The following is an 18,583-nucleotide window of genomic DNA, read 5'->3' as shown; positions in this document are numbered from 1 at the left end:
GCAGTCCCTCTTTGTATTATAGAGAACAGCGGCACCTGTGTGTATTATAGTGAACAGCAGTCCCTGTGTGTATTATAGTGAACAGCAGTCCCTGTGTGTATTATAGTGAACAGCAGTCCCTGTGTATATTATAGTGAACAGCAGTCCCTGTGTATATTATAGTGAACAGCAGTCCCTGTGTGTATTATAGAGAACAGCAGTCCCTGTGTGTATTATAGTGAACAGCAGTCCCTGTGTGTATTATAGTGAACAGCAGTCCCTGTGTATATTATAGTGAACAGCAGTCCCTGTGTATATTATAGTGAACAACAGTCCCTGTGTGTATTATAGTGAACAGCAGTCCCTGTGTATATTATAGTGAACAGCAGTCCCTGTGTACATTATAGTGAACAGCAGTCCCTGTGTGTATTATAGTGAACAGCAGTCCCTGTGTGTATAAAAGTGAACAGCAGTCCCTGTGTGTATTATAGTGAACAGCAGTCCCTGTGTATATTATAGTGAACAGCAGTCCCTGTGTATATTATAGTGAACAGCAGTCCCTGTGTACATTATAGTGAACAGCAGTCCCTGTGTGTATTATAGTGAACAGCAGTCCCTGTGTATATTATAGTGAACAGCAGTCCCTGTGTATATTATAGTGAACAGCAGTCCCTGTGTATATTATAGTGAACAGCAGTCCCTGTGTATATTATAGTGAACAGCAGTCCCTGTGTGTATTATAGTGAACAGCAGTCCCTGTGTATATTATAGTGAACAGCAGTCCCTGTGTATATTATAGTGAACAGCAGTCCCTGTGTATATTATAGTGAACAGCAGTCCCTGTGTATATTATAGTGAACAGCAGTCCCTGTGTGTATTATAGTGAACAGAAGTCCCTGTGTATATTATAGAGAACAGCAGTCCCTGTGTATATTATAGTGAACAGCAGTCCCTGTGTGTATTATAGTGAACAGCAGTCCCTGTGTGTATTATAGTGAACAGCAGTCCCTGTGTGTATTATAGTGAACAGCAGTCCCTGTGTGTATTATATTGAACAGCAGTCCCTGCGTGTATTATAGTGAACAGCAGTCCCTGTGTATATTATAGTGAACAGCAGTCCCTGTGTATATTATAGTCAACAGCAGTCCCTGTGTGTATTATAGTGAACAGCAGTCCCTGTGTATATTATAGTGAACAGCAGTCCCTGTGTATATTATAGTGAACAGCAGTCCCTGTGTGTATTATAGTGAACAGCAGTCCCTGTGTGTATTATAGTGAACAGCAGTCCCTGTGTGTATTATATTGAACAGCAGTCCCTGCGTGTATTATAGTGAACAGCAGTCCCTGTGTATATTATAGTGAACAGCAGTCCCTGTGTATATTATAGTCAACAGCAGTCCCTGTGTGTATTATAGTGAACAGCAGTCCCTGTGTATATTATAGTGAACAGCAGTCCCTGTGTATATTATAGTGAACAGCAGTCCCTGTGTATATTATAGTGAACAGCAGTCCCTGTGTATATTATAGTGAACAGCAGTCCCTGTGTACATTATAGTGAACAGCAGTCCCTGTGTGTGTTATAGTGAACAGCAGTCCCTGTGTGTATTTCGTGAACAGCAGTCCCTGTGTGTATTATAGTGAACAGCAGTCCCTGTGTTTATTATAGAGAACAGCAGTCCCTGTGTGTATTATAGTGAACAGCAGTCCCTGTGTATATTATATTGAACAGCAGTCCCTGTGTATATTATAGAGTACTGCAGTCCCTGTGTGTATTATAATGAACAGCAGTCCCTGTGTGTATTATAGAGAACAGCAGTCCCTGTGTGTATTATAGTGAACAGCAGCCCCTGTGTTTATTATCGAGAACAGCAGTCCCTGTGTGTATTATAGAGAACAGCAGTCCCTGTGTGTATTATAGTGAACAGCAGTCCCTGTGTATATTATAGTGAACCGCAGTCCCTGTGTGTATTATAGAGAACAGTAGTCCCTGTTTGTATTATAGAGAACAGCAGTCCCTGTGTGTATTATAGTGAACAGCAGTCCCTGTGTATATTGTAGAGAACAGCAGTCCCTCTGTGTATTATAGTGAACAGTCGTCCCTGTGTGTATTATAGAGTACAGCAGTCCCTCTGTGTATTATAGTGAACAGCAGTCCCTGTGTGTATTATAGACAACAGCAGTCCCTGTGTGTATTATAATGAACAGCAGTCCCTCTGTGTATTATAGAGAACAGCAGTCCCTGTGTGTATTATAGAGAATGGCAGTCCCTGTGTGTATTATAGTGAACAGCAGTCCCAGTGTGTATTATAGTGAACAACAGTCCCTGTGTATTTTATAGTGAACAGCAGTCCCTGTGTGTATTATAGTGAACAGCAGTCCCTGTGTGTATTATAGTGAACAGCAGTCCCTGTGTGTATTATAGTGAACAGCAGTCCCTGTGTATATTATAGTGAACAGCAGTCCCTGTGTATATTATAGTGAACAGCAGTCCCTGTGTGTATTATAGAGAACAGCAGTCCCTGTGTGTATTATAGTGAACAGCAGTCCCTGTGTGTATTATAGTGAACAGCAGTCCCTGTGTGTATTATAGTGAACAGCAGTCCCTGTGTATATTATAGTGAACAGCAGTCCCTGTGTATATTATAGTGAACAGCAGTCCCTGTGTGTATTATAGTGAACAGCAGTCCCTGTGTATATTATAGTGAACAGCAGTCCCTGTGTACATTATAGTGAACAGCAGTCCCTGTGTATTATAGTGAACAACAGTCCCTGTGTGTATTATAGTGAACAGCAGTCCCTGTGTATATTATAGTGAACAGCAGTCCCTGTGTACATTATAGTGAACAGCAGTCCCTGTGTGTATTATAGTGAACAGCAGTCCCTGTGTGTATAAAAGTGAACAGCAGTCCCTGTGTGTATTATAGTGAACAGCAGTCCCTGTGTATATTATAGTGAACAGCAGTCCCTGTGTATATTATAGTGAACAGCAGTCCCTGTGTACATTATAGTGAACAGCAGTCCCTGTGTGTATTATAGTGAACAGCAGTCCCTGTGTATATTATAGTGAACAGCAGTCCCTGTGTATATTATAGTGAACAGCAGTCCCTGTGTGTATTATAGTGAACAGCAGTCCCTGTGTATATTATAGTGAACAGCAGTCCCTGTGTATATTATAGTGAACAGCAGTCCCTGTGTATATTATAGTGAACAGCAGTCCCTGTGTATATTATAGTGAACAGCAGTCCCTGTGTATATTATAGTGAACAGCAGTCCCTGTGTGTATTATAGTGAACAGAAGTCCCTGTGTATATTATAGAGAACAGCAGTCCCTGTGTATATTATAGTGAACAGCAGTCCCTGTGTGTATTATAGTGAACAGCAGTCCCTGTGTGTATTATAGTGAACAGCAGTCCCTGTGTGTATTATAGTGAACAGCAGTCCCTGTGTGTATTATATTGAACAGCAGTCCCTGCGTGTATTATAGTGAACAGCAGTCCCTGTGTATATTATAGTGAACAGCAGTCCCTGTGTATATTATAGTCAACAGCAGTCCCTGTGTGTATTATAGTGAACAGCAGTCCCTGTGTATATTATAGTGAACAGCAGTCCCTGTGTATATTATAGTGAACAGCAGTCCCTGTGTGTATTATAGTGAACAGCAGTCCCTGTGTGTATTATAGTGAACAGCAGTCCCTGTGTGTATTATATTGAACAGCAGTCCCTGCGTGTATTATAGTGAACAGCAGTCCCTGTGTATATTATAGTGAACAGCAGTCCCTGTGTATATTATAGTCAACAGCAGTCCCTGTGTGTATTATAGTGAACAGCAGTCCCTGTGTATATTATAGTGAACAGCAGTCCCTGTGTATATTATAGTGAACAGCAGTCCCTGTGTATATTATAGTGAACAGCAGTCCCTGTGTACATTATAGTGAACAGCAGTCCCTGTGTGTGTTATAGTGAACAGCAGTCCCTGTGTGTATTTCGTGAACAGCAGTCCCTGTGTGTATTATAGTGAACAGCAGTCCCTGTGTTTATTATAGAGAACAGCAGTCCCTGTGTGTATTATAGTGAACAGCAGTCCCTGTGTATATTATATTGAACAGCAGTCCCTGTGTATATTATAGAGTACTGCAGTCCCTGTGTGTATTATAATGAACAGCAGTCCCTGTGTGTATTATAGAGAACAGCAGTCCCTGTGTGTATTATAGTGAACAGCAGCCCCTGTGTTTATTATCGAAAACAGCAGTCCCTGTGTGTATTATAGAGAACAGCAGTCCGTGTGTATATTATAGGGAACAGCAGTCCCTGTGTATATTATAGTGAACAGCAGTCCCTGTGTATATTATATTGAACAGCAGTCCCTGTGTATATTATATTGAACAGCAGTCCCTGTGTGTATTATAGTGAACAGCAGCCCCTGTGTTTATTATAGAGAACAGCAGTCCCTGTGTATATTATAGTGAACAGCAGTCCCTGTGTATATTATAGCGAATAGCAGTCCTTGTGTATATTATAGTGTACAGCATTCCCTGTGTGTATTATAGTGAACAGCAGTCCCTGTGTGTATTATAGTGAACCAAAGTCCCTGTGTATATTATAGTGAACAGCAGTCCCTGTGTATATGAAAGTGAACAGCAGTCCCTGTGTATATTATAGTGAACAGCAGTCCCTGTGTGTATTGTAGTGAACAGCATTCCCTGTGTGTATTATAGTGAACAGCAGTCCCTGTGTATATTATAGTGAACAGCAGACCCTGTGTATATTATAGAGAACAGCAGTCCCTGTGTGTATTATAGTGATCAGCAGTCCCTGTGTATATTATAGAGAACAGCAGACCCTGTGTGTATTATAGAGAACAGCAGACCCTGTGTGTATTATAGTGAACAGCAGTCCCTGTGTATATTATAGTGAACAGCAGTCCCTGTGTGTATTATAGTGAACAGCAGTCCCTGTGTGTATTATAGTGAACAGCAGTCCCTGTGTATATTATAGTGAACAGCAGTCCCTGTGTGTATTATAGTGAACAGCAGACCCTGTGTATATTGGAGTGAACAGCAGTCCCTGTGTGTATTATAGTGAACAGCAGTCCCTGTGTATATTATAGAGAACAGCAGTCCCTGTGTATTTTATAGTGAACAGCAGTCCCTGTGTGTGTTATAGAGAACAGCATTCCCTGTGTGTATTATAGTGAACAGCAGCCCCTGTGTGTATTATAGAGAACAGCAGTCCCTGTGTATATTATAGTGAACAGCAGTCCCTGTGTGTATTATAGTGAACAGCAGCCCCTGTGTGTATTATAGAGAACAGCAGTCCCTGTGTATATTATAGTGAACAGCAGCCCCTGTGTGTATTATAGAGAACAGCAGTCCCTGTGTATATTATAGTGAACAGCAGTCCCTGTGTGTATTATAGTGAACAGCAGTCCCTGTGTGTATTATAGGGAACAGCAGTCCCTGTGTGTATTATAGTGAACAGCAGTCCCTGTGTATATTACAGTGAACAGCAGACCCTGTGTGTATTATAGTGAACAGCAGTCCCTGTGTGCATTATAGAGAACAGCAGTCCCTGTGTGTATTATAGAGAACAGCAGACCCTGTGTGTATTATAGTGAACAGCAGTCCCTGTGTATATTATAGAGAACAGCAGTCCCTGTGTATATTATAGTGAACAGCAGTCCCTGTGTATATTATAGTGAACAGCAGTCCCTGTGTATATTTTAGTGAACAGCAGTCCCTCTGTGTATTATAGAGAACAGCAGTCCCTGTGTGTATTATAGAGAACAGTAGTCCCTGTTTGTATTATAGAGAACAGCAGTCCCTGTGTATATTATAGAGAACAGCAGTCCCTGTGTATATTATAGTGAACAGCAGTCCCTGTGTGTATTATAGTGAACAGCAGTCCCTGTGTGTATTATAGTGAACAGCAGTCCCTGTGTGTATTATAGTGAACAGCTGTCCCTGTGTATATTATAGTGAACAGCAGTCCCTGTGTGTATTATAGTGAACAGCAGTCCCTGTGTATATTGTAGTGAACAGTAGTCCCTGTTTGTATTATAGAGAACAGTAGTCCCTGTTTGTATTATAGAGAACAGCAGTCCCTGTGTATATTATAGTGAACAGCAGTCCCTGTGTATATTATAGTGAACAGCAGTCCCTGTGTATATTATAGTGAACAGCAGTCCCTGTGTATATTGTAGTGAACAGCAGTCCCTGTGTGTATTATAGTGAACAGTCGTCCCTGTTTGTATTATAGAGAACAGCAGTCCCTGTGTGTATTATAGTGAACAGCAGTCCCTGTGTATATTATAGTGAACCGCAGTCCCTGTGTGTATTATAGTGAACAGCAGTCCCTGTGTATATTGTAGAGAACAGCAGTCCCTCTGTGTATTATAGTGAACAGTAGTCCCTGTTTGTATTATAGAGAACAGCAGTCCCTGTGTGTATTATAGTGAACAGCAGTCCCTGTGTGTATTATAGTGAACAGCAGTCCCTGTGTGTATTATAGTGAACAGCAGTCCCTGTGTATATTATAGTGAACAGCAGACCCTGTGTGTATTATAGTGAACAGCAGTCCCTGTGTGTATTATAGTGAACAGCAGTCCCTCTGTGTATTATAGTGAACAGCAGTCCCTGTGTATATTATAGTGAACAGCAGTCCCTGTGTATATTATAGTGAACAGCAGTCCCTGTGTGTATTATAGTGAACAGCAGTCCCTCTGTGTATTATAGTGAACAGCAGTCCCTGTGTATATTATAGTGAACAGCAGTCCCTGTGTGTATTATAGAGAACAGCAGTCCCTGTGTGTATTATAGTGAACAGCAGTCCCTGTGTATATTATAGTGAACCGCAGTCCCTGTGTGTATTATAGAGAACAGTAGTCCCTGTTTGTATTATAGAGAACAGCAGTCCCTGTGTGTATTATAGTGAACAGCAGTCCCTGTGTATATTATAGTGAACAGCAGTCCCTGTGTATATTGTAGTGAACAGTAGTCCCTGTTTGTATTATAGAGAACAGTAGTCCCTGTGTATATTATAGTGAACAGCAGTCCCTGTGTATATTATAGTGAACAGCAGTCCCTGTTTGTATTATAGAGAACAGCAGTCCCTGTGTATATTATAGTGAACAGCAGTCCCTGTGTATATTATAGTGAACAGCAGTCCCTGTGTATATTGTAGTGAACAGCAGTCCCTGTGTGTATTATAGTGAACAGTAGTCCCTGTTTGTATTATAGAGAACAGCAGTCCCTGTGTGTATTATAGTGAACAGCAGTCCCTGTGTATATTATAGTGAACCGCAGTCCCTGTGTGTATTATAGTGAACAGCAGTCCCTGTGTATATTGTAGAGAACAGCAGTCCCTGTGTATATTATAGTGAACAGCAGTCCCTGTGTGTATTATAGTGAACAGCAGTCCCTGTGTGTATTATAGTGAACAGCAGTCCCTGTGTATATTGTAGAGAACAGCAGTCCCTGTGTATATTATAGTGAACAGCAGTCCCTGTGTATATTATAGTGAACAGCAGTCCCTCTGTGTATTATAGTGAACAGTCGTCCCTGTTTGTATTATAGAGAACAGCAGTCCCTCTGTGTATTATAGTGAACAGCAGTCCCTGTGTGTATTATAGACAACAGCAGTCCCTGTGTGTATTATAATGAACAGCAGTCCCTCTGTGTATTATAGAGAACAGCAGTCCCTGTGTGTATTATAGAGAACAGCAGTCCCTGTGTGTATTATAGTGAACAGCAGTCCCTGTGTGTATTATAGTGAACAGCAGTCCCTGTGTATATTATAGTGAACAGCAGTCCCTGTGTATATTATAGTGAACAGCAGTCCCTGTGTATATTATAGTGAACAACAGTCCCTGTGTGTATTATAGTGAACAGCAGTCCCTGTGTATATTATAGTGAACAGCAGTCCCTGTGTACATTATAGTGAACAGCAGTCAATGTGTGTATTATAGTGAACAGCAGTCCCTGTGTGTATAAAAGTGAACAGCAGTCCCTGTGTGTATTATAGTGAACAGCAGTCCATGTGTATATTATAGTGAACAGCAGTCCCTGTGTATATTATAGTGAACAGCAGTCCCTGTGTACATTATAGTGAACAGCAGTCCCTGTGTGTATTATAGTGAACAGCAGTCCCTGTGTGTATTATAGTGAACAGCAGTCCCTGTGTGTATTATATTGAACAGCAGTCCGTGCGTGTATTATAGTGAACAGCAGTCCCTGTGTATATTATAGTGAACAGCAGTCCCTGTGTATATTATAGTCAACAGCAGTCCCTGTGTGTATTATAGTGAACAGCAGTCCCTGTGTATATTATAGTAAACAGCAGTCCCTGTGTATATTATAGTGAACAGCAGTCCCTGTGTACATTATAGTGAACAGCAGTCCCTGTGTGTTTTATAGTGAACAGCAGTCCCTGTGTGTATTATAGTGAACAGCAGTCCCTGTGTGTATTATAGTGAACAGCAGTCCCTGTGTTTATTATAGAGAACAGCAGTCCCTGTGTGTATTATAGTGAACTGCAGTCCCTGTGTATATTATATTGAACAGCAGTCCCTGTGTATATTATAGTGAACAGCAGTCCCTGTGTGTATTAGAGTGAACAGCAGTCACTATGTGTATGATAGAGGACAGCAGTCCCTGTGTGTATTGTAGTGAACAGCAGTCCCTGTGTGTATTATAGAGAACAGCAGTCCCTGTGTATATTATAGTGAACAGCAGTCCCTGTGTGTATTATAGTGAACAGCAGTCCCTGTGTGTATTATAGAGAACAGCAGTCCCTGTGTGTATATTATAGTGAACAGCAGTCCCTGTGTATATTATCATGAACAGCAGTCCCTGTGTGTATTATAGTGAACAGCAGTCCCTGTGTGTATTATAGAGAACAGCAGTCCCTGTGTGTATTACAGTGAACAGCAGTCCCTGTGTATATTATAGTGAACAGCAGTCCCTGTGTGTATTATAGAGAACAGCAGTCCCTGTGTGTATTATAGTGAACAGCAGTCCCTGTGTGTATTACAGTGAACAGCAGTCCCAGTGTGTATTATAGATAACAGCAGTCCCTGTGTATATTGTCGTGAACAGCAGTCCCTGTGTCTATTATAGTGAACAGCAGTCCCTGTGTGTATTATGGAGAACAGCAGTCCCTGTGTGTATTATAGTGAACAGCAGTCCCTGTGTGTATTATAGAGAACAGCAGTCCCTGTGTGTATATTATAGTGAACAGCAGTCCCTGTGTATATTATCGTGAACAGCAGTCCCTGTGTGTATTATAGAGAACAGCAGTCCCTGTGTGTATTGTAGTGAACAGCAGTCCCAGTGTGTATTATAGTGAACAGCAGTCCCTGTGTATATTATAGTGAACAGCAGTCCCTGTGTATATTATAGTGAACAGCAGTCCCTGTGTGTATTATAGTGAACAGCAGTCCCTGTGTGTATTATAGTGAACAGCAGTCCTTGTGTGTATTATAGTGAACAGCAGTCCCTGTGTATATTATAGTGAACAGCAGTCCCTGTGTGTATTATAGTGAACAGCAGTCCCTGTGTGTATTATAGAGAACAGCAGTCCCTGTGTGTATTATAGTGAACAGCAGTCCCAGTGTGTATTATAGTGAACAGCAGTCCCTGTGTGTATTATAGAGAACAGCAGTCCCTGTGTATATTATAGTGAACAGCAGTCCCTGTGTATATTATAGTGAACAGCAGTCCCTGTGTGTATTATAGTGAACAGCAGTCCCTGTGTGTATTATAGTGAACAGCAGTCCTTGTGTGTATTATAGTGAACAGCAGTCCCTGTGTATATTATAGTGAACAGCAGACCCTGTGTGTATTATAGTGAACAGCAGTCCTTGTGTGTATTATAGTGAACAGCAGTCCCTGTGTGTATTATAGTGAACAGCTGTCCCTGTGTATATTATAGTGAACAGCAGACCCTGTGTGTATTACAGTGAACAGCAGTCCCTGTGTGTATTATAGTGAACAGCAGTCCCTGTGTATATTATAGTGAACAGCAGTCCCTGTGTGTATTATAGTGAACAGCAGTCCCTGTGTGTATTATAGTGAACAGCAGTCCTTGTGTGTATTATAGTGAACAGCAGTCCCTGTGTGTATTATAGTGAACAGCAGTCCCTGTGTATATTATAGTGAACAGCAGACCCTGTGTGTATTACAGTGAACAGCAGTCCCTGTGTGAATTATAGTGAACAGCAGTCCCTGTGTATATTATAGTGAACAGCAGTCCCTGTGTGTATTATAGTGAACAGCAGTCCCTGTGTGTATTATAGTGAACAGCAGTCCCTGTGTGTATTATAGAGAACAGCAGTCCCTGTGTATATTATAGAGAACAGCACCCCCTGTGTGTATCATAGTGAACAGCAGACCCTGTGTGTATTATAGAGAACAGCAGTCCCTGTGTAAATTATAGTGAACAGCAGACCCTGTGTGTATTATAGTGAACAGCAGTCCCTGTGTGTATTATAGTGAACAGCAGTCCCTGTGTATATTGTAGAGAACAGCAGTCCCTGTGTATATTATAGTGAACAGCAGTCCCTGTGTATATTATAGTGAACAGCAGTCCCTCTGTGTATTATAGTGAACAGTCGTCCCTGTTTGTATTATAGAGAACAGCAGTCCCTCTGTGTATTATAGTGAACAGCAGTCCCTGTGTATATTATAGTGAACAGCAGTCCCTGTGTGTATTATAGTGAACAGCAGTCCCTGTGTGTATTATAGACAACAGCAGTCCCTGTGTGTATTATAATGAACAGCAGTCCCTCTGTGTATTATAGAGAACAGCAGTCCCTGTGTGTATTATAGAGAATGGCAGTCCCTGTGTGTATTATAGTGAACAGCAGTCCCAGTGTGTATTATAGTGAACAACAGTCCCTGTGTATATTATAGTGAACAGCAGTCCCTGTGTGTATTATAGTGAACAGCAGTCCCTGTGTGTATTATAGTGAACAGCAGTCCCTGTGTATATTTTAGTGAACAGCAGTCCCTCTGTGTATTATAGAGAACAGCAGTCCCTGTGTGTATTATAGTGAACAGCAGTCCCTGTGTGTATTATAGTGAACAGCAGTCCCTGTGTGTATTATAGTGAACAGCAGTCCCTGTGTATATTATAGTGAACAGCAGTCCCTGTGTATATTATAGTGAACAGCAGTGCCTGTGTATATTATAGTGAACAGCAGTCCCTGTGTATATTATAGTGAACAACAGTCCCTGTGTGTATTATAGTGAACAGCAGTCCCTGTGTATATTATAGTGAACAGCAGTCCCTGTGTACATTATAGTGAACAGCAGTCCCTGTGTGTATTATAGTGAACAGCAGTCCCTGTGTGTATAAAAGTGAACAGCAGTCCCTGTGTGTATTATAGTGAACAGCAGTCCATGTGTATATTATAGTGAACAGCAGTCCCTGTGTATATTATAGTGAACAGCAGTCCCTGTGTACATTATAGTGAACAGCAGTCCCTGTGTGTATTATAGTGAACAGCAGTCCCTGTGTGTATTATAGTGAACAGCAGTCCCTGTGTATATTATAGTGAACAGCAGTCCCTGTGTGTATTATAGAGAACAGCAGTCCCTGTGTGTATTATAGTGAACAGCAGTCCCTGTGTGTATTATAGTGAACAGCAGTCCCTGTGTATATTATAGTGAACAGCAGTCCCTGTGTATATTATAGTGAACAGCAGTCCCTGTGTGTATTACAGTGAACAGCAGTCCCAGTGTGTATTATGGAGAACAGCAGTCCCTGTGTGTATTATAGTGAACAGCAGTCCCTGTGTGTATTATAGAGAACAGCAGTCCCTGTGTGTATTATAGAGAACAGCAGTCCCTGTGTGTATTATAGTGAACAGCAGTCCCTGTGTGTATTATAGAGAACAGCAGTCCCTGTGTGTATTATAGAGAACAGCAGTCCCTGTGTGTATTATTGTGAACAGCAGTCCCTGTGTATATTGTCGTGAACAGCAGTCCCTGTGTCTATTATAGTGAACAGCAGTCCCTGTGTGTATTATGGAGAACAGCAGTCCCTGTGTGTATTATAGTGAACAGCAGTCCCTGTGTGTATTATAGAGAACAGCAGTCCCTGTGTGTATATTATAGTGAACAGCAGTCCCTGTGTATATTATCGTGAACAGCAGTCCCTGTGTGTATTATAGAGAACAGCAGTCCCTGTGTGTACTGTAGTGAACAGCAGTCCCAGTGTGTATTATAGTGAACAGCAGTCCCTGTGTATATTATAGTGAACAGCAGTCCCTGTGTATATTATAGTGAACAGCAGTCCCTGTGTGTATTATAGTGAACAGCAGTCCCTGTGTGTATTATAGTGAACAGCAGTCCTTGTGTGTATTATAGTGAACAGCAGTCCCTGTGTATATTATAGTGAACAGCAGTCCCTGTGTGTATTATAGAGAACAGCAGTCCCTGTGTGTATTATAGTGAACAGCAGTCCCAGTGTGTATTATAGTGAACAGCAGTCCCTGTGTGTATTATAGTGAACAGCAGTCCCTGTGTATATTATAGTGAACAGCAGTCCCTGTGTATATTATAGTGAACAGCAGTCCCTGTGTGTATTATAGTGAACAGCAGTCCCTGTGTGTATTATAGTGAACAGCAGTCCTTGTGTGTATTATAGTGAACAGCAGTCCCTGTGTATATTATAGTGAACAGCAGACCCTGTGTGTATTATAGTGAACAGCAGTCCTTGTGTGTATTATAGTGAACAGCAGTCCCTGTGTGTATTATAGTGAACAGCTGTCCCTGTGTATATTATAGTGAACAGCAGACCCTGTGTGTATTACAGTGAACAGCAGTCCCTGTGTGTATTATAGTGAACAGCAGTCCCTGTGTATATTATAGTGAACAGCAGTCCCTGTGTGTATTATAGTGAACAGCAGTCCCTGTGTGTATTATAGTGAACAGCAGTCCTTGTGTGTATTATAGTGAACAGCAGTCCCTGTGTGTATTATAGTGAACAGCAGTCCCTGTGTATATTATAGTGAACAGCAGACCCTGTGTGTATTACAGTGAACAGCAGTCCCTGTGTGTATTATAGTGAACAGCAGTCCCTGTGTATATTATAGTGAACTGCAGTCCCTGTGTGTATTATAGTGAACAGCAGTCCCTGTGTGTATTATAGTGAACAGCAGTCCCTGTGTGTATTATAGAGAACAGCAGTCCCTGTGTATATTATAGAGAACAGCACCCCCTGTGTGTATCATAGTGAACAGCAGACCCTGTGTGTATTATAGAGAACAGCAGTCCCTGTGTGTATTATAGTGAACAGCAGTCCCTGTGTGTATTATAGTGATCAGCAGACCCTGTGTATATTATAGTGAACAGCAGTCCCTGTGTGTATTCTCGTGAACAGCAGTCCCTGTGTATATTATAGTGAACAGCAGTCCCTGTGTGTATTATAGTGAACAGCAGTCCCTGTGTGTATTATAGTGAACAGCAGTCCCTGTGTGTATTATAGTGAACAGCAGTCCCTGTGTATATTATAGTGAACAGCAGTCCCTGTGTGCATTATAGTGAACAGCAGTCCCTGTGTGTATTATAGTGAACAGCAGTCCCTGTGTGTATTATAGTGAACAGCAGTCCCTGTGTGTATTATAGTGAACAGCAGTCCCTGTGTATATTATAGTGAACAGCAGTCCCTGTGTATATTATAGAGAACAGCAGTCCCTGTGTGTATTATAGTGAACAGCAGTCCCTGTGTATATTATAGAGAACAGCAGTCCCTGTGTGTATTATAGTGAACAGCAGTCCCTGTGTATATTATAGTGAACAGCAGTCCCTGTGTATATTATAGAGAACAGCAGTCCCTGTGTGTATTATAGTGAACAGCAGTCCCTGTGTATATTATAGTGAACAGCAGTCCCTGTGTGTATTAAAGAGAACAGCAGCCCCTGTGTGTATTATAGAGAACAGCAGTCCCTGTGTGTATTATAGTGAACAGCAGTCCCTGTGTATATTATAGTGAACAGCAGTCCCTGTGTGTATTATAGAGAACAGCAGTCCCTGTGTGTATTATAGAGAACAGCAGTCCCTGTGTATATTATAGTGAACAGCTGTCCCTGTGTGTATTATAGTGAACAGCAGTCCCTGTGTGTATTATAGTGAACAGCAGCCCCTGTGTGTATTATAGTGAACAGCAGTCCCTGTGTGTATTATAGTGAACAGCAGTCCCTGTGTATATTATAGTGAACAGCAGTCCCTGTGTGTATTAAAGAGAACAGCAGCCCCTGTGTGTATTATAGAGAACAGCAGTGCCTGTGTGTATTATAGAGAACAGCAGTCCCTGTGTGTATTATAGAGAACAGCAGTCCCTGTGTATATTATAGTGAACAGCAGTCCCTGAGTGTATTATAGTGAACAGCTGTCCCTGTGTATATTATAGTGAACAGCAGTCCCTGTGTGTATTATAGTGAACAGCAGCCCCTGTGTGTATTATAGTGAACAGCAGTCCCTGTGTATATTATAGTGAACAGCAGCCCCTGTGTATATTATAGTGAACAGCAGTCCCTGTGTGTATTATAGTGAACAGCAGTCCCTGTGTGTATTATAGTGAACAGCAGTCCCTGTGTGTATTAAAGAGAACAGCAGCCCCTGTGTGTATTATAGAGAACAGCAGTCCCTGTGTGTATTATAGTGAACAGCAGTCCCTGTGTATATTATAGTGAACAGCAGTCCCTGTGTGTATTATAGACAACAGCAGTCCCTGTGTATATTATAGTGAACAGCAGTCCCTCTGTGTATTATAGTGAACAGCAGTCCCTGTGTATATTATAGTGAACAGCAGTCCCTGTGTGTATTATAGTGAACAGCAGCCCCTGTGTGTATTATAGTGAACAGCAGTCCCTGTGTATATTATAGTGAACAGCAGTCCCTGTGTGTATTATAGTGAACAGCAGTCCCTGTGTGTATTATAGTGTCAGCAGTCCTTGTGTATATTATAGTGAACAGCAGTCCCTGTGTATATTATAGTGAACAGCAGTCCCTGTGTGTATTATAGAGAACAGCAGTCCCTGTGTGTATTATAGTGAACAGCAGTCCCTGTGTGTATTATAGTGAACAGCAGTCCCTGTGTATATTATAGTGAACAGCAGTCCCTGTGTGTATTATAGAGAACAGCAGTCCCTGTGTGTATTATAGTGAACAGCAGTCCCTGTGTGTATTATAGTGAACAGCAGTCCCTGTGTATATTATAGTGAACAGCAGTCCCTGTGTGTATTATAGTGAACAGCAGTCCCTGTGTGTATTATAGTGTCAGCAGTCCTTGTGTATATTATAGTGAACAGCAGTCCCTGTGTGTATTATAGTGAACAGCAGTCCCTGTGTGTATTATAGTGAACAGCAGTCCCTGTGTGTATTATAGTGAACAGCAGTCCCTGTGTGCATTATAGTGAACAGCAGTCCCTGTGTGTATTATAGTGAACAGCAGTCCCTGTGTGTATTATAGTGAACAGCTGTCCCTGTGTGTATTATAGTGAACAGCAGTCCCTGTGTGTATTATAGTGAACAGCAGTCCCTGTGTATATTATAGTGAACAGCAGTCCCTGTGTGTATTATAGTGAACAGCAGTCCCTGTGTATATTATAGTGAACAGCAGTCCCAGTGTGTATTTTTGTGAACAGCAGTCCCAGTGTGTATTATAGTGAACAGCAGTCCCTGTGTATATTATAGTGAACAGCAGTCCCTGTGTATATTATAGTGAACAGCAGTCCCTGTGTGTATTATAGTGAACAGCAGTCCCTGTGTGTATTATAGTGAACAGCAGTCCTTGTGTGTATTATAGTGAACAGCAGTCCCTGTGTGTATTATAGTGAACAGCAGTCCCTGTGTATATTATAGTGAACAGCAGACCCTGTGTGTATTACAGTGAACAGCAGTCCCTGTGTGTATTATAGTGAACAGCAGTCCCTGTGTATATTATAGTGAACAGCAGTCCCTGTGTGTATTATAGTGAACAGCAGTCCCTGTGTATATTATAGTGAACAGCAGTCCCTGTGTGTATTATAGTGAACAGCAGTCCCTGTGTGTATTATAGTGAACAGCAGTCCCTGTGTGTATTATAGTGAACAGCAGTCCCTGTGTGTATTATAGAGAACAGCAGTCCCTGTGTGTATTATAGTGAACAGCAGTCCCTGTGTGTATTATAGTGAACAGCAGTCCCTGTGTGTGTTACAGAGACCCGCAGCCCCTGTAGCTGTCATGCGGTGTCGTGTTTTCTCACCTGAAATGGCTCTGAGATGGAACAGCACTCGCAGGCTCTGAGATATCGTTCCTCCCTCCACTCTCTGCCCCCTGCATGTTACCTAATCCTGGGAGTCGGCTCCCTGGCTGCCTGTGGACAAATCAATGAAGTTATTCATACACTCCCGGGACTGGGATGGAACGGGATTAAATACAAGGCAATGCTCCCCCTCTCCTGCTGCCCTCCCGCCACCATCCCCACACGCAGGGACAGGGGGTTAGATACAGAGTAAAGCTCGCGGATTTACCTTAAAACGCGAATGATCATGATGACAGAAGTCACGAACGTCACTAATATCAACGTGACAAAAGCGTAATTTTTAAGCACGCGTGGAACTGCAAGAGACGATGAAAGTTCAATCAATTTTCTGTAAACACATCAATCAGACAGAGTAAATATTAACACCCACTACCCCCGGATGGGGACACCCTGTAAATATTATCACCCACTCCCCCCGGGATACCCTGTAAATATTAACACCCACTCTCCCAGGGGGACCCTGTAAATATTAACACCCACTCTCCCAGGGGGACCCTGTAAATATTAACACCCACTCTCCCAGGGGGACCCTGTAAATATTAACACCCACTCACACCCCCAGGAGGGACCCTGTAAATATTAACACCCACTCCACCCCCAGGGGGGACCCTGTAAATATTAACACCCACTCCCCCCCGGGACACCCTGTAAATATTAACAGCCACTCCACCCCCAGGGGGGACCCTGTAAATATTAACACCCACTCCCCCCCCCGGGACACCCTGTAAACATTAACACCCAATCGCTCCCCCCGGGGGACCCTGTAAATATTAACACCCACTCCCCCCCCCGGGACACCCTGTAAACATTAACACCCAATCGCCCCCCCCGGGGGACCCTGTAAATATTAACACCCACTCCCCCCCGGGACACCCTGTAAATATTAACACCCACTCCCCCCCTGGGCGGGGGACCCTGTAAATATTCACACACACTCCCCCCCCCCCCGGGACACCCTGTAAATATTAACACACACTCCCCCCCCCCCCGGGACACCCTGTAAATATTAACACACACTCCCCCCCTGGGCTGGGGACCCTGTAAATATTATACCCACTCCCTCCCGGGGGGACCCTGTAAACATTAACACGCACTCCCCCCTGGGGGGACCCTGTAAATATTAACACACACTCCCCCCCGGGACACCCTGTAAATATTAACACCCACTCCCCCCCCCCCGGGGAGACCCTGTAAATATTAACACGCACTCCCCCCCCCCCCCTCCGGGGAGACCCTGTAAATATTAACACCCACTACCCCCCCGGGGAGACCCTGTAAATATTAACACACACTCCCCCCCCCCTCCGGGGAGACCCTGTAAATATTAACACCCACTCCCCCCCTGGGCTGGGGACCCTGTAAATATTAACACCCACTCCCCCCCCCGGGGGGGACCCTGTAAATATTAACACCCACTCCCCCCTCGGTGGGGTCCCTGTAAACATTAACACACACTCCCCCCCCGGGACACCCTGTAAATATTAACACCCACTCTCCCCCCGAGGGGGACCCTGTAAATATTAACACCCACTCCCCCCTGGGGGGGGACCCTGTAAATATTAACACCCACTCCCCCCCGGGGGGGGACCCTGTAAATATTAACACCCACTCCACCCCCCCAGGGGGACCCTGTAAATATTAACACCCACTCCCCCCCGGGGGGGGACCCTGTAAATATTAACACCCACTCCACCCCCCCAGGGGGACCCTGTAAATATTAACACACACTCCCACCCCGGGGGGGACCCTGTAAATATTAACACACACCCCCCCGGGGGGGGGGACCCTGTAAATATTAACACCCACTCCCCCCCCCCCCCCGGGGGGGACCCTGTAAATATTAACACACACCCCCCCGGGGGGGGAAACTGTAAATATTAACACACACTCCCCCCCCCCGGGGAGGACCCTGTAAATATTAACACCCACTCCCCCCCTGGGGGGGGACCCTGTAAATATTAACACCCACTCACCCCCCCCCGTGGGGGACCCTGTAAATATTAACACCCACTCTCCCCCTGGGCTGGGGACCCTGTAAATATTAACACCCACTCACCCCCCCCCGTGGGGGACCCTGTAAATATTAACACCCACTCACCCCTGGGGGGGACCCTGTAAATATTAACACCCACTCACCCCTGGGGGGGACCCTGTAAATATTAACACACACTCCCCCCCGGGGGGGGACCCTGTAAATATTAACACCCAATCCCCCCCCCGGGGGGACCCTGTAAATATTAACACCCACTCACCCCCCCTCGTGGGGGACCCTGTAAATATTAACACCCACTCCCCCCCT

General features: G+C 43.5%; 1 protein-coding gene across 5 annotated transcripts in view; it reads right to left on the bottom strand.

Annotated features, from left to right (window-relative positions):
• The window catches only part of LOC148133970 (uncharacterized), a 151,199-nt gene that overhangs the window by 109,875 nt on the left and 22,741 nt on the right, over positions 1-18,583 (bottom strand). For all 5 annotated transcript variants that reach the window (XR_015755984.1, XM_087985718.1, XM_087985719.1 and 2 more), the window contains 2 exons: positions 16,493-16,580; positions 16,225-16,335 (listed from right to left, as the gene is read on the bottom strand). Coding sequence is in view for 4 of the 5 variants with exons in the window: in XM_087985718.1 (XP_087841844.1) it covers positions 16,225-16,335; positions 16,493-16,580 (199 nt within the window). In the remaining variant the exon portion in view is untranslated. The remainder of the gene's footprint in view (positions 1-16,224; positions 16,336-16,492; positions 16,581-18,583) is intronic.

Source organism: Chiloscyllium plagiosum, unplaced genomic scaffold (genome assembly GCF_037043375.1).
Source record: "Chiloscyllium plagiosum isolate Xiang-an unplaced genomic scaffold, Cpla_swu_hap1 HiC_scaffold_152, whole genome shotgun sequence".
Taxonomy (NCBI): Eukaryota; Metazoa; Chordata; class Chondrichthyes; order Orectolobiformes; family Hemiscylliidae; genus Chiloscyllium; species Chiloscyllium plagiosum.
The sequence above is the reverse complement of the archived record's forward strand: the minus strand, read 5'-3'. Positions and strand labels throughout refer to the sequence as shown.